Source organism: Amyelois transitella, chromosome 29, assembly GCF_032362555.1.
Source record: "Amyelois transitella isolate CPQ chromosome 29, ilAmyTran1.1, whole genome shotgun sequence".
In the NCBI taxonomy this organism is placed as follows: Eukaryota; Metazoa; Arthropoda; class Insecta; order Lepidoptera; family Pyralidae; genus Amyelois; species Amyelois transitella.
This window is the reverse complement of record NC_083532.1, coordinates 2,755,349-2,779,701: the sequence shown is the minus strand read 5'-3', so window position 1 is coordinate 2,779,701 and position 24,353 is coordinate 2,755,349. Positions and strand designations below refer to the sequence as shown.

The window sequence follows — 24,353 nt, the reverse complement described above, 5'->3', positions numbered from 1 at the left end:
CGCGTTTACTTTGTAAGTAGGACACTAGTACAAGTACAGAACTTTGTAAGTATCTTATAATGATTTTGAAAATAGTATTCGAAGCAAAAATTTGACTAACGTATAGTTTCATTGCTAAAATAATGTGTTCAATATTAACGAGGAACCATTATTCTTAATAAATTATGCACATTCTTGAATATCAATATGTTAATAAATAAATTGATTAGATTGTCACGAGTTCACAGATTGTTTCAATAATGTTTAAAGTATATAAAATTGAAAGGTGATTGTTATATCTCATTAAAGTGCAATTGAAACCTCTGAATGGATTTAGTACACACACAAGTTTTATATACTTAACCTACAAAAAAACAGTACTTACTAGCTGTCTGTCATTGCCGACTTTTTGGTAAGGAATTTGGATAATTTGCACGCGAAAAAGCTGTGGATGAAGTAAGTAGCTGCAAGAGTTATCCATTCTGTTTCATTTCTGATCTTGATTCATCGTCCTCAGATGTGGCTTGCATACAAACAAACACACGCATTTAAATGAAAGTGAAATGTTTGTCACCCCACGCGCCAACACGTCTGTCATATAGATAGTATCGTGTGGCTGCTAAAATCTGCAGCACGTGTAAAAAAAACAAAGTCCATTTTTAAATTTATTTATTTATTTATTAGTTTTTTTTAATAAGCCTTTTTATAATTCATCGGTGAGGAACAAAATGAATGGCAAATACCATTAAATTCTTAATTTTTTTTTAAATGTGATGAATTTTTGTGCAATTAAATTACGAAATAGGATTTTATTTTTTTAATTTTTAAGGGTAAGTTGCCAGTCCGTTATGTGTAAAATGTTTTAAACTTAAGTTTTTTTTTATTTTATTTTTTAAACAAATTAAGTTAACGTGAAAAATAAATGACTTTTTGATACGAGTCAATTATAACGATGTAAGTAGGTTACATAGAACACTTATGTATCATAAAAATATCAAAGTATAATGAGTTACTATATCTTACCATCCCAGTTAAGAAAACGAGCGAGTAGTAGAAATCAAAGCGAAACTACGTACATATCAAAATGTAATAAAAAAATTCAAAATGTTTTTAACATGTCTGATCGAAACCTATAGGTAGTACTCAATAATTTTAGGATATTTGTTAGAGTATTAGTCTTAGAATTGCGACAATTAAACAGGACAATTTAATACACGATTTTCGTGACGTATCAACTGCCCATAACATCGCTGAATTAACATTAAACGTTCTACATAATATTTAATATTGTTTATTATTTTGGAACTTGAAAGCTAGGATATTAACACAAAAAGTAATAAAAAAATTTTATTAAAGCCTTTACCTTAATTGACTCTGTATACACTATGAGTTTTTTTTTCATTACCAGACCAGCATGGCGACATAAGATTTCAGAGTTTCCTTCATTAAGATCAAAGGTAAAGAAAGATGAATAATCGAATTAAAGTATGAATCAGACGAGAGAGTCCGTCTTATATACTAAATGTGAAAGTATAATATATAGTTTATTTGTTTGTTTGTTACCTCTTCACGGGTTATCTATCTGAATTAATACTCTTGATACGTATATCACGTATTTATAATTTAGAGCCTGGAGAAGGATATAAAAGACCTTTCATATCGGTAAAAACATAGTTTCAGTGGGATTTGCGAAAAACCTGTTTTCTTTGTAGGTGGCGTTAAATTCGTTACTTTTTGCAGATGGTGCTTATTTCGTCGCCTTTTTTGTTAGATGGCGTTAAGTTCTGAATTCACACGAGCGAAACTTCGGGTAAAAGCTAGTTAAGAAATAAAGACCTCTGTTAAACTCATAAAACCTACATACAGTGACGAAACCACATCACTACGTCCGGTATTCCCATAGACAATAATTTCATTTGCAAAATATGTCTTTGTTTATTTTTTTCTGCAACCAATCTTACGAAAGAGGGTTACATACATTATGATTTAGTTACGTTCTGATAAGCACAATGCTCTCGTGACAGCATTTGAATTTTAGACTGTTCTTAATTTAAACATTACGGTCAGGCAGTCCGTTACTATGGTCAAAATTACCAATCAAATCTGTTAATTGGCCAGTTACAATTTTAATATTTTGAAATATCCAAGATGTATTTAGGAAATTTAAGGTATTTTTTCCCGTGTTTTGTCTTGCAAGTATCGCGTGAGCGTCATATCGGGCATTATTGTTTTTGGAATAATATCTTATGTCGAAATTTCATAGATCAAACTTCGTAAAAGAAATTATGATGTAGTCTTTAAAAATGTAGTCCTATGTAGCCCACTGGGATAGTAAGCATGAATTTTTGTATGTACTTACCCATATACCTATTTAAACTTCGTAAGAAAATTTTGATTAACACGAACAAAGTCGCATACAAAAGCGAGTGAAATAATAAATTGGGAGCACGAACGTGACATTTTATTACTATAAGCACGCGACTTTTATCGCGATTTCTTTCAGCACTTTCACTATAATATTCCATAGGTAATAAGAGTGCTGGTTATAAGATATCAAACTCGTCAATCTCACCACGTTTCGGTAATCGAGTGTACTCGTTAGTTTGCCTGTTGAAGTCTTCATAATCCTGGCTTTAGTCCCAGTTGGGTCCTCACCTCTTTGGAGAGGAGCTTGGAATCCGCTGATTAGATCCGTAGTTGAGTCAAGTTTTTACACGAAGCGACTTCCATCTCACCTCCGCTACCATTGCAGATGCACTTAACACTTATTGGAACATGATAACATATCCTATTGCCTCATTGTGAAGGTTGCCTCATAGGTTTTTCCCAACCGTAAGAGCATCGGTTAGCATTTAAACTAATGTATTCTCATATAATTTAGAAGGTATGTGACTTCGCTTTTTATATTCAGGTCTAACCGTTAGCTTGAAGGTGGTCTTGTAGTCTTTTCGAGATTGTTGGCTCTGTCTACACGGTAGGGGTAAATATGTATGTAATCGATGCTTGCAGGTTTGAATCCAATCACGGCCATGTACCAATGACTTTTCTGAGTAACGGACTTTAGTTTGAATGCTAATGTTCTTACTTTAACGGTAAACAGTTAACAAGGCCACGGAGATCAGAAGATCTCGCCTTGCGTAATAAGTTGGCTTTTCAACTTCTCGATCATGGTCAAATCAGACCATGGAACTACCTCTGTTTCCAAGGGAACATAACTAGCGCCAAAGATATGGAGATCACGATATTAATTTATTTTATTTTATGTTTAGGTACCAATTCATGTAGGTACACAGAAAACGTAAGGAATGATAAACACAAGAAACAAATGTACATGGAAAAAAGTACATTTATATTTCATTTGTTTGTTACTTGAATTAACTGAACCTAACCATTTTTTTTATTCCCGTAATACTTTATTTATAAAACTAGGGATAACTTCTTAAGTCAGTACTTATTTGTTATTAAAAAATAATTCAAAAGTTTGCATTGTCTATGCGCGGCGGGGTGTGCAAAATGGCGCGTGTCCAATTTGGCGCGAAGCGATGAAAGTGAGAACGCGGGAAGATCAGCTGACAGTTGCCAGTCACGTTCCGTTTTATGAGCGGTTTCGTAACTTACATTCATATATGTATACGTAATATTTTTATACTTGGTTGATTTTGTACATTAAAAGTGGTCATAGTGGTTTTCCCGGATGAGTCCTCTCTGTGGGGGAAATAAAAGATTCCTGATTGAAGAAATAATTGTCTATTTAAACATTTTATTACCTTTTTCTTACTTTTTCTGAAAGTATCTTATACATTCAAGTAAATGGTAATAACCTTAAGATTCCTCTTTAAGGGGATGGGCTAGCCGAGCAATTATCTAGATGAATGTGGCTTCTCAGTTTAGGAGGCTAAAATTTGTTACGAATTATTCTTATAAAGTGTATGAGAAGACTAAGCTCCGAAATTCCCTCGGGAATACATGAGACTCTTAGTTTTACGCCGTTGAACATAATCACCTACAATATAAAAAAGCTAGCAACTGCTTTAATTTTTTTACCATTAAAAATCAACCTAGTTTGTAATACAAGAATACATTTAACGACAATTTCCTAAAGAACAATAGGTACACGAATTAAAACATTCCGTTCCACTCATTACAGACAATAAAATCAGATTATACGACCTCCTTTTATATCCAAATAAGTTTCTATCAAAATCGTATTAGGTAGTTGTAATTATTTAATCTGTACTGGAATGTACATTACTGGGAAACTATTAACCTTTACTATGCCATTAGTAATGAAAGCAGAATTATACATTAAACTGTCATTTTGCCGAAAATTCTATGTTCTAAAAAATACTTTAAAACTTTCACGGTAGGGATTAAATTATATATAACAGATTCAGTATAAAATATATTTACCATTAAGCAAAATTTTTTGTAAGCGGAATTTAACTGTGTGATCAAAGGACGAAGGTAGATAATTCCTTGAGTTTTCAATGTCGGTTAAGACCTTTTTACTTTATGGTCATTGTTTTGGAAAGCTATAGCGAAAGTCGACGCCTTGCTCTAAGTGCGCTCGAGATATCTTGATGCTTGAATAATATTATAATTTGATCAATCTTTTATGACCATCCTTGTAGGTAAAGGGTATTGGAAATCGACTGGTTTTATTTATAATCAGATGAGTGCTCAGAAACGAGTTTTATGCATGTTTCCTTTTGAGCCAGTGCTATCATGTTTATAGGTTTAAATTTTTTTTTTACATCTTTGTTGTCAAATAAATCGAGAGTTTTGTGAACTACTTTTGATAAATTTTGACGGAAAAAAATATTGTAAAAATATTTCATAATGTATTAAAATAAGTTAATTACCTCTTTAAATAATATATTAATTAAATTAACTAATTGATTAAAAATGATCTCGTTACTACATACTTTTAATTTACAAAAATGATCAAGATTGAGGATCAACCTATAAATATAACGAATTTCAATCTAATTAGATAAATTAGCGGTTCATTTTGATACTTACTCGTCAAAATTGTACGCATCACGCACTGGCAAAGCCTCAGTAAAGCGGCTTGTTATAAATGTCTATTTGAAAAATTTACAGAGTAAAAACGCAACTTAAGAAAACATTAACTATTTACCATAAAGTACGCAAAATAAGTACCCTGCTGGCTGGAAAATTAAACCTTAGATGAAAAAATAAGAAAAAAAAACCGTCGATGGAATCCTAAAAAGTGAAAAGCGACGAGACTCGTATCTTGGCGCGCTTACTTCCGATTCGCAACTTCCCGCGGTCGGACGTGCCCAAGCAAAACCGAGTGAAAACAATGTGCTAAAAAAGGTGTAGTGCGAAAATGTGCGATAACTCGTTTGACGTTTCGATCGGCGGGAAAAGATAAAGTTTTTTGAATTTAGAACCGCGCGTTGACAGTGACATTATGATTTTTAAAAGGACTCTTTTGTTTTTTATCGTGTTGGCGGGAGTTTTGTGTTCGGATTCAGAAAACGATGTTTTGACGTTGCAAGATGAATTGGAAATTAAGGATGTGGAACCTTCTGACCGGAGAAGACCTGTCAATGAGCAAGAGAAGGACATACTTTTACTGGACGCGTTAGGGAGGAGAAAGGGTGCCTATCACAGTTCTTATAGTTCGTCGCAGGAGGATGATTCAATCATGGATTTACTTGGCAAAAGTAAGTTTTTACTTGGGATAAGATATTTATATTTCTTAAATGTTTACTTTTTTATTTTTAAGGGATGGGCTTAGGTATAAACTTGAGATACCTTTTGTAGGCGATGGACTAGCAACCTGTCACTATTTAAATCTCAATTCCATCATAAAGAGAGTTATTGCATGAAGAGAGTTATTTAGGCATGTGGATAAAGCGAAAGAAGTATGCAGAGATCGTGGCAAGTGGAAAGACGTAGTACCTGCCTACCCTTCCGGGAAAAAGGCGTGATTTTATGTATGTATCATTAAGCCATACAACTGAATAAAGCCTTCCGTGTTTTTAAGAATGTTGGCTCTGTCTACCCCGCAAGGAACGTGATGGTATGTGTGTATTATTTCTCTATTTAAATTTCATCGCACCGAAAATAATGTACTCAATGCCTTAAGGCCTTAAGAATTAGTTTTTCCAGCTAATCTGCTGATTGAAAGCTGGCTATGAAGATGATGCGCTTTTTGTTATTTCTTTACAGTAATTTACAAACGTTATATTAGTAATAATACGAGTACATATATACATATTTTATCATATTCTCACGAACAAAATGCTTTAAGTAGATATCTAACTATAAAAGCTTACAAGCAAATTTGATTATTATTTGTCCTATCCACACCAATATTAATTTGATTAAGAAATACATACATATATTCACGTCTATATCCCTTGCGGGGTAGACAGAGCCAACCGTCTTGAAAAGACTGATAGGCCACGTTCAGCTGTTTGGCTTAATGATAGAATTGAGATTCAAATAGTGACAGATTAAGAATTAAAACGACAAAAAGCATTTCTGTTGGTACCTATTGGTACATTTATTTTTGAAAATTTCACTGGAAACGCATACTATGTAATATCATTCTCATAGTACCTATCTATAAAATTCATCTCATCATAATGTTGTTTTCAGTGAAGTGTAGCATTTTCTCTCTTGCTAACATTTTTAAAATCAATCTTATCTTTATATACTAGCTTTCGTCCTCGACTTCGTGTGGCGGAGGTTTCCATACAAACATGTACCTCCTCTCTTTAAACCCCCTCTTACACTTTTTCGCAATAAATTAGTATATTCTATTTTGGTACTAAATTTCATCAAAATCGATTTAGTTGTTTAGATAGATAGAAAACTCTTTATTACACATAGAATTATAACAACAGATTTATCCTAAGCTTATGTTAAGGAAATGAAACTAACTTTTGTTTAGGCGTGAAAGAATAGAGTTGCTTTTTTTTAACATACATACATACATTAATTACGTCTATATCCCTTGCTGGGTAGACAGAGCCAAAAGTCTTGAAAAGACTGATAGGCCACGTTCAGCTGTTTGGCTTTATGATGGAACTGAGATTCAAATAGTGACAGGTTGCTAGCCCATCGCCTTAAAGAAGAATCCCAAGTTTATAAGCCTATCCCTTAGTCGCCTTTTACGACAACCATGGGAACGAGATGGAGTGGTCCAATTCTTTTTTTATTGGTGCCGGGAACCACACGGCAAACTTTTTTTAAGTACGTTATATACCTAGGTAGAGGTATGTATTTTAATAAATAAAAAGAGCTCACTAACTGATTGATTGAATAATCAACGCACATCCCAAACCGCTGCTGGGTGAGGTTTGCTATTTGGCGAGTAGGTTCCTGATATGGTCTGGAAAAAGAGGATTTCCCGAAATAAACGGGATTTTACGTTTAACTCGTCGTTCTTTGTTCACCTATTTAAGTTATTTACTAAAATATCTACTTAAATTCGTGTGGGTTCCCGGCACCAATACAAAAAAGTAGGAATTCTTTTTTAGACGATGGGCTAACAACCTGTCACTATTTGAATCTCAATTCTATAAGCCAAATAGCTGAACGTGGCCATTCAGTCTTTTCAAGGCTGTTGGCTCTGTCTACCCCGCAAGGGCTACAGACGTGACCATATGTATGTACCTACTTAAATCCCAATTTATATTATTAATGAGAAAGAAAGTTAATTTGTTTTTTTGTTACCTTTTAACGGGTTATCTACTGAATTATTTATTTATTTACTAATTTATGTACCCAGAAAATATCGAGAATGATAAACACAAGAAACAAAATTACATAGGTTTTGCTTATTTCAAAATACCACGTTGGTATATATAATTAAGAGTCTGGAGAAGCATACGGGTTACCGCTCCGTTCTTTTATTTTCATCCCGTTAAAAACTATAGTTCCCGTGGAATTTAAGACAAACCTGTATTTCTTCTAACCTCTTTTGTAGGTGGCGCTAATTTGTCGCTTTTTTGTTAATGGCGTTAAATTCACGCGGGCGAAGTTGCGGATAAAAACTGGTATACAAAATGTTAACATATGTACACGTCAATATTGTCTCCAAGCCTTCGCTAACAAAAGTACTTAATTAGATAATATTTACGTAATTGATTTCGGAAATTACTAGAAAATAGTCATTACTTAATTGTAAATTGTTAAAGTCTAGGTAACACTTAATTACATTGTACTTATTGTATAATTTCTTGGAAAATTGTTAGTGTAACGATCAGCATTAGTTAATGATTCGTAAATTTATTCTTACTGACTTTAACTGAGGTCTTCCATTCCGTAAGAAATTCCTGGAAATAATGTTACTACTACTTTTTATGTATGTATGTACTTACTCTTTATTTATTTTAAAAATTTCATTAAAATCGTTTAAATGTGTTTTGAGTGTACTCGTCAAAAGAAAACTGAAGATAGATATTATATATAAAAGTGACTTTATATTTTTTATGTGAAAATGCTGCAATGTAGTTTGTTCCGCCTCTTCTCCTACACATGCGCTTTGGAGGCGGTAGTAGATATAATTAGATATAACTGATGTGACGATGATACCTTGTAATTTGAAAATAATTCTTTTCTATTCTAGAGGACACTACCCAGACTGATTAACTGACATATCTGATATTTAGCATAGACATACAGTCTATATCCCTTGCGGGGTAGACAGAGGCAACAGTCTTGAAAAGACTAAAAGCCCACTCATTTTATTGCGAACACACAGGTTAATTAAAATTGATTTATGCTAACTCAATCTGTGTAATCTGTCCTGTATATATTTATTTATTTATATTTATTATGGTGTAGCTTTTCGTCCGCCAAATTTTTTTTTTAATTATCGTGCCAATAGCATAGAGTTTACTTTTGCGAACAAAAATTGTTTATGGTATTTTTGTTCGTATATTTAGTAACTTTTATTATGAACAGGTAACAAATTAAATGAAATCAGAGTAACCATTTGATAAATTGATTAATGGTGATGGTTGTATGTTGTGATTTGTAATTGTGAGTTGTGATGGTTGCAAAAAACTTATTAAACCATGAATAATTATTACTTTCTTACTGACAAGCAAAAGACATCGACGCGCTTGTAAATTATATACCGAGTTCCCTGTAAAAAACCATGAAATGGTAGCTACTTTATTATGTTCATGTACCCTATCTTACGGTGAGGGAAAACATCGTGAGGAAACTGGCAATTGGATGTGTAACCATGGATCCAATACGGGTTGGGTTTACCTGCAAAGGTTGCGGAGGCCAGATAAGAGTTGCTTCGTGTAAAAGCCTGACTCACCCAATCTAGGATTCATAGCCAAAAATGTGCTAGTTTGGTTCCTTTCTTGTGCTATTAAAACTTCGAATTCTTCTTTTAGGCGATGGGCTGGCAAACTGTCGGTATTTCAATCTGAATTCGAATGTGACCTTTTAGTGTTTTTGAGACTATTGTGTGTGTCTACCCCGTGAGGGATAAAGAAGTGATTATATTTATGTATGTATAAAGTTTCTTCAAGTAAGATTAGTGGCAGGCAAAAAATGCACAGGAAAGTGATTCACATTATAAAAAATGGTAAGCTAGACCGAGTTCATTCGGGAGTATTCATACATACATAATTAAAATCACGCCTTTTTCCCGGAGGGGTAGGCAGAGACTACATCTTTCCACTTGCCACGCTCTTTGCATACTTCCTTCGCTTCATCCACATTCATAACTCTCTTCATGCAAACTCGGCAGTTTCGGGTACTCTTGATCTGACCATTTGCCTGGACGTCCTTAATTTGATCAAGATACGTTCGTCTAGGTCTTCCCACTCCGACCTTTCCCTCCTTGATTGCTTAGTCAATTAGGGTAGTATAAAAGACTGAAATATTAAAATAAATAATGAGTATAGAGGAAGCGGGAGAGGTCTCTAAGGATCGTTGCAAGTGGAAATTCATAGTCTCTGCCTACCCCAATGGGAGATAAGTGTGATGGCATGTATGTATGTGCATAAATATGATGAGTTTCAATAAATCGACCACTACCTGTACAGTATAAAACGCATAATAAATCAAGAGTTAAGAACCTCATCTCAAATGCTAAAAAGCCAAACAAGAAACAGTTACATCACAATATCTCATTAATAAATCACACGAGACTATATACGGACCATAAACCGCGTATTAAAATGTTTTACATACGCTCTTAACACGCCAAAGTCAATGTACGAACATATTTTCACTAGATATAGCGTGATTCACAGTTGAGATCACTTGGTTGGGTAATACTCGCTTTTTGCATACTATATTTTTAACGATACAAACGTATATCACATATACATATATATCTTACTGGGTAGTCAAAGCCAATAGTCTTGACGTTAACGGCCTCTGTGGCTCAGCGGTAGTACGCTTGTCTGTGACACCGGAGGTCCCGGGTTCGAATCCCGGTCAGGGCATGATGAGAAAAGAACTTTTTCTGATTGGCCTGGGTCTTGGATGTTTATCTATATAAGTATTTATTATAAAATATAGTATCGTTGAGTTAGTATCTCGTAACACAAGTTTCGAACTTACTTCAAGGCTAACTCAATCAGTGTAATTTGTCCCGTATATATTTATTTATTTATTTATTGACTGTAAGGATGACTGTCTTAATCATAGAAACGAAATTCAGATAGTGACATGATTCCAGCTCATCGCCTACAAGGAGAGTTTAGTTTTTTCCTTGATAGGCTTTTACAATCTTAACGGGTAGATATAGTAGCTGGCACACAATGCTGTTTTGCATTATGAAAGCTAAGTATATCATCTCTCTGGAGAGTTGCCCGGGGTGCGCCTTTGACCACGATACTGAAGCGAGTCAGGTCTTTGACTCCCGTCTGACCACCGCTACCTTTGCAAGGGAAACCTAACCCATATTGGATCAAAAGTTTACACATTCAGTTACAGAAAAAGCTCAGAAAAGAGATTAAGTGGTCCTCTGCTTTTTTCTAATGGTGCCGGGAACCACACGGCAATGTTAAAATTTACGTCTCTCTTACAGTGATCCCCCAAACGTGCCGCTACCGGGGGGCGCGGTACCACTGCGGCCTCAGCATATCCTGCGTCTTGGGGGGCGGGAAACCCCTGGACCTCTGCTCCGGGGGGATGATCTGGGCATGCTGCGTGGATCGGGACACCACGGAGCGGCCGAGCGAGATCGCGCCGGTGGTACATAATGCTAGTAAGTCAATCAATCAATTTGTTAATTAATCATTACAACAATGATGGTCGAAAGTCGTGCATTAGACGCGTGTTTAACGCGTCTTTGGCGATGATATGTTAAATTTTTCTAATACGTGTCTAACTGTGACAAGAGAAATAATTAATGTATATGTATATGACTAATATTTGTCGAATATGTTGTAAATGTTTGTATGCAATATGTTTTCTAGAAATTCTATTACACTGTGTTTTTGGTGTGAGATTTCCTTGTGGTATTTTGACGTACACATAATTATCGTTAATAAGTAAAAACAATTTTATAAATAAAAAGAAAAATACTAAGAACAAAACAGAAGAATCTAAAGAACAAATGCACTCTTCTTTGAGCTACCCAGTAGTCTTAGAAAAAAAAGAATAACATAAATAACAAATGAAACATGTAAAAGTACTATCAAAAAAAAAAGTTATCACGTCCGTAAATTACACCCTTTGGTTTAGTGGTTACACTTTTCCTTTTTCACTCGAAGATCGTGGTTTGACATCCTACAGGAAGAATATAATTAACGTTTAATTCGTTCAAGGGTGGATAACTAATTAGTAGGGAGGTGTTTAAACTTGATACACGTCCTGATTATCCGATGAGAAAGATGAGTTTTTTTTACCACGTTCCTTTCGTCGTCACAGACGCAACCCGGGCTCCTCTTCAGAAATGCGATAATGCAAAAATTACTAACACCTTTAATATTATAATTATTAATTAAAAACAAAAGAATAGGATCACTACATATCGTTTCCATGGATATCGGTAAAGGCGACTAAGGGATAGGCTTATAAACTTAAGATTCTTTTTTTAGGTGATGGGCTAGCAACCTGTCAATATTTTAATCTCAATTCTATCATTAAGCCAAACAGCTGATCGTGACCTATGAGTCTCTCCAAGATTGCGAGCTCTGTCTACCCCGCAAGGGATTTTGACGTGATTATATGTATGTATGTATGTATTAAACAAAAACACAAACATTTAATTTCTTTCAAGTTCGATTAGCTCTCCTAAGACTCCATTACTCTTTATTAAGAGTCTCTTTAAATCGGACGTGTAAATGTATATCTCAAAGAGTCGCATATGTATTGCAATATCATTGATGATATGAATACTTAAATAATAAATTGTGAATTGAATTAAAAATGATGCATGAATCAAAAATGGGTGATTGCATAAAAGTACGAGTGAAAAACGCAGGTAACTACTGAACAAGCATTTCAATAAATATCACGACATTATATTTTTGATACATACATCATAACCCTCATGTCCCCGTAGAAATACATACATACATCCGTATAATCACGTCTATATTCCTTACGAGGTAGACAGAGCCAACAGTATTGAAAAGACTGAAATGCCACGTTCTGCTATTTAGGCGATTGGCTAGCAACCTGTCACTATTTTAATCTCAATTCCGTCATAAAGAAACTTACACTGCTAAACATGGCCTTTCAGTCTTTTTAAGACTGTTGCCTCTGTCTACCCTGCAAGGGTAATAGACGTGATTATACGGATGTATGTATGTATTTCCACGAGGACATGGGGGTTACGATGTATGATTCAAAAATATAATGTCGTTCGTTGTTCGACGGCTCTGTCTACCCCGCAAGGGTAATAGACGTGATAATATGTATGTATTCCTAACAACACAGTCAAATTATATTTTACAAACGTTGCCTTTGCATAATTCAGTGCCACAATGAGTAGGTATGTATGTACCCCATACCACACAAGTTACGCACTGATTCCTCTAAGACGCACCATGCCATAAGCCTTCTTTACGGGACTGTACATTCAAATTCTCATTTCGTAATACGGCATTATATTTACACTTTCACGACCAAGCTGACATGATAATTGTTTGGCGGTACAATAGGGGCTTGTGAGAGCCAGTGGTAGAGCGGTTAAGGTGTCAGATTGGTAAACGTGAAGTACCGGATTCAAATGCCACAGTGGACCTATCAATGAATCTTTGAATAGTCCACCTATTCTTTTGGGTGGATAAAGTTTAATTAAAAAAAATAGTTTAATGCCTTTTGATGATCTCACGGTTAAATACACATCATCAGGTAATTTATAGGTATATATGGTTAACTGAATGTTTAACAATAAAAGCTGGTCAGAGTCCTTGAGAAATATGGTCATGGAGGTCAAAAGGCATTATGCAGAAGTAAAAAGAAGCAAAAATACCGACCGAAAATTAAAAACTAATTTTATGATTGACTAGCGACCCGCTCTAGCGTTGCACGGATTGCATTTATACACATAAACCTTCTTCTTGAATCACACATACACATATAATCACGTTTATATCCCGTGCTTGGTAGGCAGAGCCAACAGTCTTGAAAAGACTGATAGGCCACGTTCAGCTGAACGATAAAAACGTTTGACTTAATGATAAAATTGTCATTCAAATCAGATTGTGAAAAAAAATGTGTATTTGTCTCACAAAGTATTTGTAGGCGTAGTCCGAAACGCATTCGTATTAATTCTACTTATTTCTTAGAAAACACCGTAAAATCAGCACAAATTAGTTTGTATTGCGCTAAATTAAGTATCTACCAATGTCAAACGGTTTAGTTCATGGTTTTGCAACCATTGGTTATGTTTGTGCAATCCTTAGGAATAAAAGGGGAGGAGTAAATGAAGAAAAAAAAATCAAAATCATCATAGGTATGAAGATAGACATGATTCTATGAATGAATGAATGAATTTCCCTATACCCTATCGATCGTAGGTTTAGGAGAAACGGCGAAAGTGTTGCGTCACAGCCAGTGGACCGTAAATACAATCGCACGTATAGAAAGTAATCTAATTTTAGGTCAATTTATCTCACTGTGTTTATGTGTTATGTAATAGACGACTAACAAATTACTCGCATTCTATAAGAAAGTCAAAATCGGGACATTCTGATGAGAGAACATACATACGTAACATATAGCCACGTCTATATCCCTTGCGGGGTAGACAGAGAAAAAGTCTTCAAAAGACTGATAGGCCACGTTCAGCTTTTTGGCTTGATGATAGAATTGAGATTCAAATAGTGACGGGTTGCTAGCCCATCGCCTGAAAGAGGAATTCCAAGTATATAAGCCTATCTCTTTATTGCCTTTTACGACATCCATGGGAAAGACAAAAAGTGGTCCTATTCTTTTTTTTTTATTGGTGCCGGGAACCACACGGCACGGATGAGAGATCAGGTGAAGAATACCTTAAAACGACGAACGTGTATAAAAAAATGACGGAATGTGAATAAAGCGAGCAAAGTATTGGGATCGTGGCTAGTGGAACGCTTTAGTTACTGTCTGCCCCTCCCGGAAGGAGACATGATCATATTTAGTTATGTTATTTAGATATACACTGTCATTCTTATCATCTATGCTAATATTATAAAGCTGAAGAGTTTGTTTGTTTGTTTGAACGCGCTAATCTCAGGAACTTCTAGTTCGAATTGAAAAAATCTTTTTGCGTTGAATAGACATTTATCGAGGAAGGCTTTAGGCTATATAACATCACGCTGCAACTATAAGGAGCGAAGAAATAATGGGAAATGTGAAAAAAAAACGGGGGAAATTATTCATCCTTGAGGGCTTCAATGATGCCCAAAATAACTATTCCACGCGGACGAAGTCGCGGGCACAGCTAGTCATTGACTATATTTTAACGATGTTTCATTATATGTACAATATAACATCTCATATATCACACATACACACTAAACCAGGATTTCCTGCAAGCAACAATAATACTTAATGTCGTGATTGTGTAACAAACAAACAGACAGGAGAATTAACTTTCACTTGAGCGAGCTAACCCTTGGCAAAGGCTACTCAAACATACATATAGTCACGTCTATATCCCTTGCGGGGTAGACAGAGACAGCAGTCTTGAAAGACTGAAAAGCCACGTTCAGCTGTTTGGCTTAATGATAGAATTGAGATTCTAATAGTGACAGATTGCTAGCCCGTCACCTAAAAGAAGAATCTCAAGTTTATAAGCCTTTTAAGACATCCATCGGAACGAGATAGAATGGCCCTTTTTTTACTGATGCCGGGAACCACACGGCACCACTTACATTGATGTATACACTTTGATGTATATTTACTTTTTATCGATCTAAGTAGTACACTTACATTGATAATCGTAACATAATTACATCGATTCTTTTATATAACCTTATCCGGAACCATTTGCAATTTTTATTGCATTTCCGGATGTAATATTAACATCCGTATTTGCTTACATATATAGCTATTACATTACTCTTTGTAAAAAAAAGTGTGAATTTACATAACTGCATTTTTACGCATACATTTAGGTAGTATGTTATAAACGTAATAATTGATTTGAAATTGTTATCTGAAGATGATTCTGTGATATAAAATTTACATTTATTTAGGTAATTTTTTTTTATTACTTACTTACTATAAAGCGTTTTCGTTATGGACCTAACCGGCACTCGAAACTTAGACCTGATTCAAAGCATGGTAGTCACGACCCAACACCCTACACCTACGCCAATCAGGAAAATAGTCATTTTCATAATAGTCACGTCCACATCCCCGTCGGGTAAGCCAGAGCCAACAGTCTTGAAAAGACTGAAATTACCATATTTGGCCGTATGACTTTATAATGGAATTGAGATTCAAATAGTGACAGGTTGGTAGTGGTACAAGAGGAATCCCTAGTTTATAGTTTATATATTATGCTTTTTACATCTTTTTATAGATAGAACCTATCCCTTAGTCGCCTTTCACGACATCCATTGGAAAGTTATGTAGTGGTTCTATACTAAAATGCCGGAAATCACACGAACCTAGAACTTTGACCAAGAAAACTTTACCACCGCGCCGCAGAGTCCAACAATCCACATTCACACCTATATTACAAAATATACCATACAATAACATAACCATTCCACACAGGTGACCTTATAGAACTCATCGGCTCATTCCCACACGAAAACTTCGATCAAAACACGAACAATTACGACGACCCGGTCATAATTTACACCGAGCAAAACCGGCCAAAACCGGACACGAGCCAAAATAAACCGGATTGGGAATACCAGAATCACTATTTTCACGTGAAACCGTCTTACCACGAGAACACTAGTAAAAAACCGGACGTGTTCTACACGGATAAGTATCCGGTTGGAAATAACGGTGATGATGATTATGTGCCAGTTGTAACTAACGGTCACAAGCCGAGGCCTTACCCTGGTGAGAAATTTTGGTGATCTATTTTTTTTTTTTTTTGGGGACGCACTTTTGCCTATTTTCACTTTTGTGTTTTGAACTCGAGTGTTGTTTTTTTTAATGTTGGTAAACGTTTGAAATAAATTACTTTTGAGGTTTGTAGATGTATAATTTTAAAAGATACATATGTATGTGCGCTTACGCACGTTTAGCACTTTTTTTGTTGTATTCATTTTAGCTTATCTGTAGGCGTTTGCATACTACATAAATTTAATTTACTATCCTATTAAGTTTAAGAAGCATTAGTTTATATCCTGTCCGACTATATGACGTCCTTGCATGAGGCTTGCATGAGGGGGATGAGAGGGTTATGAATGTGGTTGAAGCGAAGGAAGTATGCAGAGATCGTGGCAAGTGGAAAGATGTAGTCTCTGCCTACCCCTCAGGGAAAAAGGCGTGATTTTATGTATGTATTTAGTACATATAAAATAATATGTTATACTACAAATCCTTGCCCTAGTATTTAAAAAAAAAATACCCCCGTTTAATAGGTACATTTCAAAATTAAATTTAGGTTGATTTGGGACTGTCGGTGAGAAATTTAGTTTTATTCCAAATTTTAACGGGATTTTTCGCGTAGTGATAGATAATGTTATAAATAAGATACATAAGGAAAAACACTTGAGTTCGAAATGGCGTAGATTTCTATTTGTTTATATACATATATATATATCTGCTTGACCGCACTGCGTTCTCGTAATCATCACGCACCATCGCTTATTTTAATGCACAGGTGTTGGATACATGGCACCTTACGAGTATAATAAATCCTTAAATGTTCACAATAAATTATTAGCTATGCTTCGTCAAACCTTATTAAAAAAAAATATTATGATTTAAATACACTTCGTCAATAAATAAGTGCTTTAAAAGATAACTGAACCTTCTTAAAAGCAGCCATTTTGACTTACTGGTTTTTAAACCTGTGTAGGTACCACAATAAATATTTTTGAATTTGAATTTGAATTAAATCTGTATTCTGACTATATAACTTGAAGACTTCCCTTGATTACATAAAAATAAATTAATTTTGTAGAGCGAGGTTTTCTAAACATGTTCACTCTTGCCTGAGTTATGACATTAGGTTCCAAAAATATGACGAAGTGTGGTTTAGGAAAAATATCCATAATAAATAAACGCAAACATTAGTAAAATATGTCAGATGTTATTTATTTTTAATTTTTGATTAAAGTGAAAACATTAAAAAAAATTTGTTTTAAGCAAAAGTAATTTTAGATTTGCTTTTCTGAGCACAGCTTATTTTGGTCAGCATATTTTGAGCTTGTGAACTATGTATTTTTGTGTTGTCGTAATTGTTGTAAGTATGTTTAGTGTTTAGTTTAGTATAAAATTATACAGGAGAAAAGATATATACCTAGTAGTAAAAAACGATATAGTTAATAGTAGTTAAAAATAATGAAAGCAATAGACACGGGGAGTTATATTAAAATGCCTATTGACATTTTTGGCATCACACTCTCTGATCAGCGTATTTTCTGTTTCACTATAAAATGAAATATTATTGTTTCAAAGATACAGTCAACATCACAAATAAGTAGTCAGAACTGAAAACTTAATAACAATTCATTCATCGACTCGTCGACATATAATATATGAAAATAATACAGTACGTGGCCTTTCAGTCTTTTCAAGACTGTTGGCTCTGTCTACCCTGCAAGGGATATAGACGTGTATGTATGTAAGAAAATAATGACTTGTAATATCTTTATTGTACAATAATTAACTCAGTTACAAGAAATAGTACATAGTTATAAAATAAATAAATCACTTGCAATGGCGGACTTACCCCATGAAGGGATCTCTTATGATACTATAACTATTAACTATTTACTAATTTATATACTTATAACTATTTACATTTATATGAATAGTTTATCTACATATTTTTGTTGATTTAGTGAAAAAATACATATACACACCTGCCTAACATTTTTGTCGACACAAAATTATAAAAATCAACGAATAGTTCTAAAATATATAGATATATATTTTTTTTAATAATTCCAGGTTGCGGCGAACACTTCACCAGGTCTAACAGGATAGTGGGGGGCCACTCCACTGGGTTCGGCTCGCACCCGTGGCAGGCCGCCCTCATCAAGTCCGGCTTTTTGAGCAAGAAGCTGGCGTGCGGCGGCGCCCTCATTTCAGACCGATGGGTCATTACAGCCGCCCATTGTGTTGCTACGTAAGTATATATACATACTTACATATATATGGTCACGTCTATATCCCTTGCGGGGTAGACAGAGCCAACAGTCTTGAAGACACGTTCAGCTATTTGGCTTAATGATAGAATTTAGATTCAAATAGTGTCAGGTTGCTAGCCAATCGCCTAAAGAAGGATTTTGTAAGCCTATCCCTTAGTCACCTTTTACGACACCCATGGGAAAGAGATGGAGTGGTCCTATTCTTTGATTGAGATTCAAATAGCTGAATGTGGTCTCAGTATTTTCAAGACTGTTGGCACTTGCCAATTTTACTAATTGACCACGCAAGGGATAAAGACGTGATTATACGTATGTATAAATATTTATTATAAAACGCATAGTATCGTTGAGTTAGTATCTCGTGACACAAGTCTCGATCTTACTTCGAGGCCAACTCAATCTGTTTAAATTGTTCCGTATGTATATATATTTATTCATTTACCATATCAATTATAAATCAACTTGAAATTACTATCCAGTATCATTGTTTTTCATCAGCACGCCAAACTCCCAGCTGCGCGTGCGCCTCGGCGAGTGGGACGTCCGCGACGCCGGCGAGCGGTACTCCCACGAGGAGTTCGCCGTGCAGCGGAAGGAGGTGCACCCGCAGTACGAGCCGGCCGACTTCAGGAACGACGTGGCGCTGGTGCAGCTGGACCGGGGGGTGGTCTTCAAGCAGCACATATTGCCTGTGAGTTTCTGATACACACACATACTGATAGTGAGACAGACAGATATATACTACGAGTAACTAGCTGTGGGCATCATTGTAGCCCTCTAGGGTGAATAATTTTCCCCGTTTTTTTTTCACATTTTCCATTATTTCTTCGCTCCTAATAGTTGAAGCGTGATGTTATATAGCCTAAAGCCTTCCTCGATAAATGGTCTATTCAACACAAAAAGATTTTTTCAATTCGAACCAGTAGTTCCTGAGATAAGCGCGTTCAAACAAACAAACTCTTCTGCTTTATAATATTAGTATACAGGGTGACTTTTAATTCAACTGCATAAATTTAACTGTTAAGTGTACTCATCTAAAGAATATTTAAAAACGTTAAAAGAAAATTATCGATTCATATTTCAGAAAGTACGAAAAAAATAAAAGTATCAAAATCCACGATCCTAAATACGTCATAACAACCCGGCCGGCGGAAAAGCGACGTGTAAGATTTAGAGGTCAACGACACAATTCATTCAGCTGAGCGATCTCGACAACTCTGTACTTTACTTGATCTTGATACTAGACAAATAAATTATTTTTCAGACCTTTATTTACATGTTAAGTTTTAATATATTTTTGTAGTATTGGTCTTTAATAAAGCGAAAATGAAAATGATGACGTTAAATTTAAATAAAAATAGGCTCAAACGGCTCAAAAGCATGGGTATAGTCTATGTTTAAAAGGATGCAGTTGTTTTAAATGTCACCCTGTAGATTTATTTACATACATAATATGTATGTCTCAGTCTTGGTGTTATCGAATGGCGAAACATTAAACTTACATGGTCGAAGATTTTAAGCATGACATACATACATATAGTCACGTCTATATCCCTTACGGGGTGGACAGAGCCAATAGTCCCGAAAAGACTGAATGGCCACATTCAGCTGCTCGGCTTAATGATGGAATTAAGATCCACTTAGTGACAGGTTGCTAGCACATCGCCGTAAAAAAGAATCACAAGTATGTAAGCCTATCCCTTAGTCGCCTTTTACGACATCCATGGGAAAGAAATGGAGTGGTCCTATTCTTTTTTTGTATCGGTGCCGGGGAACCACACGGCACATTTTAAGCATCAGGGAAATTGTTTTTTGTTTTTGTCCAGGTGTGCCTGCCGCAGAAGCAGATGAAACTAGCCGGCAAAATGGCGACCGTGGCGGGCTGGGGCCGGACGAGGCACGGCCAAAGCACCGTGCCTTCAGTGCTTCAGGTCGGTGTATTTGTGACTGGAGCCATTATCATTTATTTACTAGATGTCCCGGCAAACGTTGTTTTGCCGTATAAATATGTTTAAAGTAATTTCTAGTTTAAAAAAAAATGCCGTGTGGTTCCCGGCATCAATACAAAAAAGAATAGGACCACTCCGTCTCGTTCCCATGGATGTCGTAAAAGGCGACTAAGGGATAGACTTATAAACTTGGGATTCTTCTTTTAGGCGACGGGCTAGCAACCCGTCACTATTTGAATCTCAATTCTATCATTAAGCCAAACAGCTGAACGTGGCCTATCAGTCTTTTCAAGACTGTTGGCTCTGTCTAGCCCGTAAGGGATAAAGACGTGATCATATGTATGTATGTATGTAAAAAAAAATGTTAAGGGTGGACAACCCTTATCACTAAGGGGTATGAAAAATAGATGTTGGCCGATCCTCAAACCTAATCAATATGCTCACAAAATTTCATTAGAATCGGTCAAGCCGTTTCGGAGGAGTACAATAATCCAAACTTAGGAAAGAAAGATAGACGAAAGCAAACACTGTTATTATTAACTAGAGGTCGCCCGCGACTTCGTCCGCGTGGAAACCCTATCAATCCCGCGGGAACTCCGGGATAAAAAGTGGCCTATATGTTATTCTGGGTCTTCAGCTACCTGCATAACAAATTTCATTGTAATCGGTTCAGTAGTTTTTGTGTGAAAGAGTAACAAACATCCATACTGACATCCTGACATACTCAATAACTTTCGCATTTATAATATTAGTACGATTGATGAAAGTGGTGGGAAGGCCTAGAACGTATCTTGATCAAATTAAGGACGTCCCGGTAAAAGGTCAGGTCAAGAGTACCCGAAACCGCCGAGCTTGCATGAAGAGAGTTATGAATGTGGATGAAGCGAAGGAAGTGTGCAGAGATCGTGGCAAGTGGAAAGATTGTAGTCTCTGCCTACCCCTCCGGGAAAAAGGTATGATTTTATGTATGTATGTAGTATATATAAAATTATTTGTTATTCTGCAAATCTTTGCCTTAGTATTTAAAAAATATATATATATTACTAGAGGCCGCCCGCGACTTCGTCCGCGTGGAAACCCTATCAATCTCGCGGGAACTCCGGGATAAAAAGTGGCCTATATGTTATTCTGGGTCTTCAGCTATCTGCATAACAAATTTCATCGTAATCGATTCAGTAGTTTTTGCGTTATAGAGTAACAAACATCCATACTGAAATCCTGACATACTCACAAACTTTCGCATTTATAATATTAGTAGGATTGATGAAAGTGGTGGGAAGGCCTAGAACGTATCTTGATAAAATTAAGGACGTCCTGGCGAAGGGTCCGGTCAAAAGTACCCGAAACCGCCGAGCTTGCATGAAGAGAGTTATGAATGTGGATGAAGCGAAGGAAGTGTGCAGAGATCGTGGCAAGTGGATAGATGTAGTCTCTGCCTACTCCTCCGGGAAATAGGCGTGATTTTATGTATGTATGTAGTATATATAAAATAATATGTTATACTACAAATCTCTGCCTTAGTATTTAAAAAAAATAAATATTATATTACCCCTATTATTTATTTATGTGTGTATTGATTTATACTAAACTTAAATATAAAAAAAAGAGAGTTTCGTCAATTCCTTTAACATTTCAGGAGGTGGACGTAGAAGTGATCCCCAACGAACGATGTCAGCGCTGGTTCCGAGCGGCGGGCAGGCGGGAGACCATACACGATGTGTTCCTCTGCGCTGGCTATAAAGAGGTACGTCTATATACCGTGCGGGGTAGACAGAGCCAACAGTTTGGAAATGACTGATCACGTTCAGCTGTTTGACTTAATTAGTGAGAATGAATATTGAATTAGACTTGAGATTCGGAAAAGATCGGAGTGGGAAGACCTAGACGAACGTATCTTGATCAAATTAAGGACGTCCTGGTAAAGGGTCAGGTCAAAAGTACCCGAAACCGCCGAGCTTGTATGAAGAGAGTTATGAATGTGGATGAAGCGAAGGAAATATGCAGAGATCGTGGTAAGTGGAAAGAGGTAGTCTCTGCCTACCCCTCCGGGAAAGAGGCGTGATTTTATGTATGTATACAGATTCAAATTGTTGCAGGTTGCTAGCCCATCGTTTTAAAGAAGAAAAGGTGACTAAGGCAAAAGCTTATCAACTTGAGTATAAGCTTCTTCCCTTAGACACCTTTTACGACATCCATGGCAGAGAGATAGAGTGGTCCTATTCTTTTTCTATTGTTACTGGGAACCACACGGCTATTTATTAACTTTCTCAAAATGTTTAACCACAGGGCGGCCGTGACTCCTGCCAAGGTGACTCCGGAGGCCCCCTCACCATGAAGCTGGAAGGTCGCTCCACGCTCATCGGGCTGGTCTCGTGGGGCATCGGCTGCGGGCGGGAGCATCTCCCCGGGGTCTACACGAACATACAGAAGTTCGTGCCCTGGATCGATAAGCTGATCAGCCCGTGACGATAGATGGCGCTGTACGTGATTTTTGGGACTCAATTTTGTTGAAGAGACAAATGCTATAGAAAGAAATAGAAATATTTTTTATTGCTGCATTAAAATTTGTACAGTTTATAATATTGATTTGAACTTGATGACTGTAATAAAATACTTTGTTGTTATGTATTAAGTTAGGAAAATTAAGTACTGATGCTCGAAACTAGATGGCGTTGTAAATGAAAATGAATCAGACTTTTAAGTGTTTCAGTTAAAATAGGTATTAAACAATATACTATACTGTTATACATTTTTTAATGTTATCAATTTAGTAGGCGGAAGGATAATTGAGCACTGAATACCATAACTAGATGACCCAGTAAGGGAAAAGAAATCCATTTTCAGTAAAAATAGTCAAACAAAATAGTATCAAAAAGATATTTATTGTTTACACCAATAGGGCCTTAAATACATAAGCTAACGAGAGCATTTACTAGGAGTTTACGCGAACATAAAGGGGTTTGCGCCCTGGTTCGATAATCTGATCAGTAAGTAACAATAGATGGCGCTGTACGTGATTTTTGAAAGGAACTTTTGCACGGAAAAGTAAAGTGTGTAGTTTTGATGCCTATCACGTATTTAGGAGGTGAGTGTAATATTGAGTGCATACTCAATATTACCGAATATCTTGAAAGCTATATAAGAACTTGTTGAAACTAAAATTTATACGCGGTAGAAAAATTTTGTATGGTAATACGATACTAGATGGCGCTGTTAATGAACAGGTATCAACATCTTTCGAATTCAAATACAAAAATTTTAAGATTTAATAAAATAGTGAAAAAATTATACATGAAATACCACACATAAATGATGAATTACTTCAATTATTGTGATGCGACAGAAAAAATTAAAATTAATCGTAAAATGTATGTTTATAGTTTTTTTTAAATTTATCTACAAATTTTATATTTTTTTTATATCTTAGTCCATGGAGTATATAATATAGACTAATCTTTTGAATGCATACAGAGTAAGAGATGAACGAATTTTTGATGTTGTAAATAATATTTTTATAGGATATATTTAATTTAAAGATTTGCAAATAATTTTAATTTCTTTTAATAATTAGGTCATCAATTTAAAATATTAAGGAAGCCCTGTTGTGTGATATTTCGTATTTCTGAACACAAAAATATAACTTCTATATAGGTATAAATGATTTTCAAACTTTTGACTTTAGACCTTAAGG

General features: G+C 35.6%; 1 protein-coding gene across 1 annotated transcript; it reads left to right on the top strand.

Moving 5' to 3' along the window:
- The first annotated feature begins 646 nt into the window (after window positions 1–646).
- LOC106129476 (coagulation factor IX) lies at window positions 647–23,243 on the top strand. The gene is made up of 9 exons (XM_060952790.1): window positions 647–695; window positions 5,083–5,672; window positions 11,021–11,200; window positions 16,153–16,449; window positions 18,514–18,691; window positions 19,212–19,404; window positions 20,540–20,644; window positions 22,299–22,406; window positions 22,949–23,243. The coding sequence occupies exons 2-9, from the start codon at window positions 5,417–5,419 to the stop codon at window positions 23,126–23,128; spliced, it is 1,497 nt and encodes a 498-aa protein (XP_060808773.1). The 5' UTR covers window positions 647–695; window positions 5,083–5,416; the 3' UTR covers window positions 23,129–23,243.
- The last annotated feature ends 1,110 nt before the right edge of the window (window positions 23,244–24,353 follow it).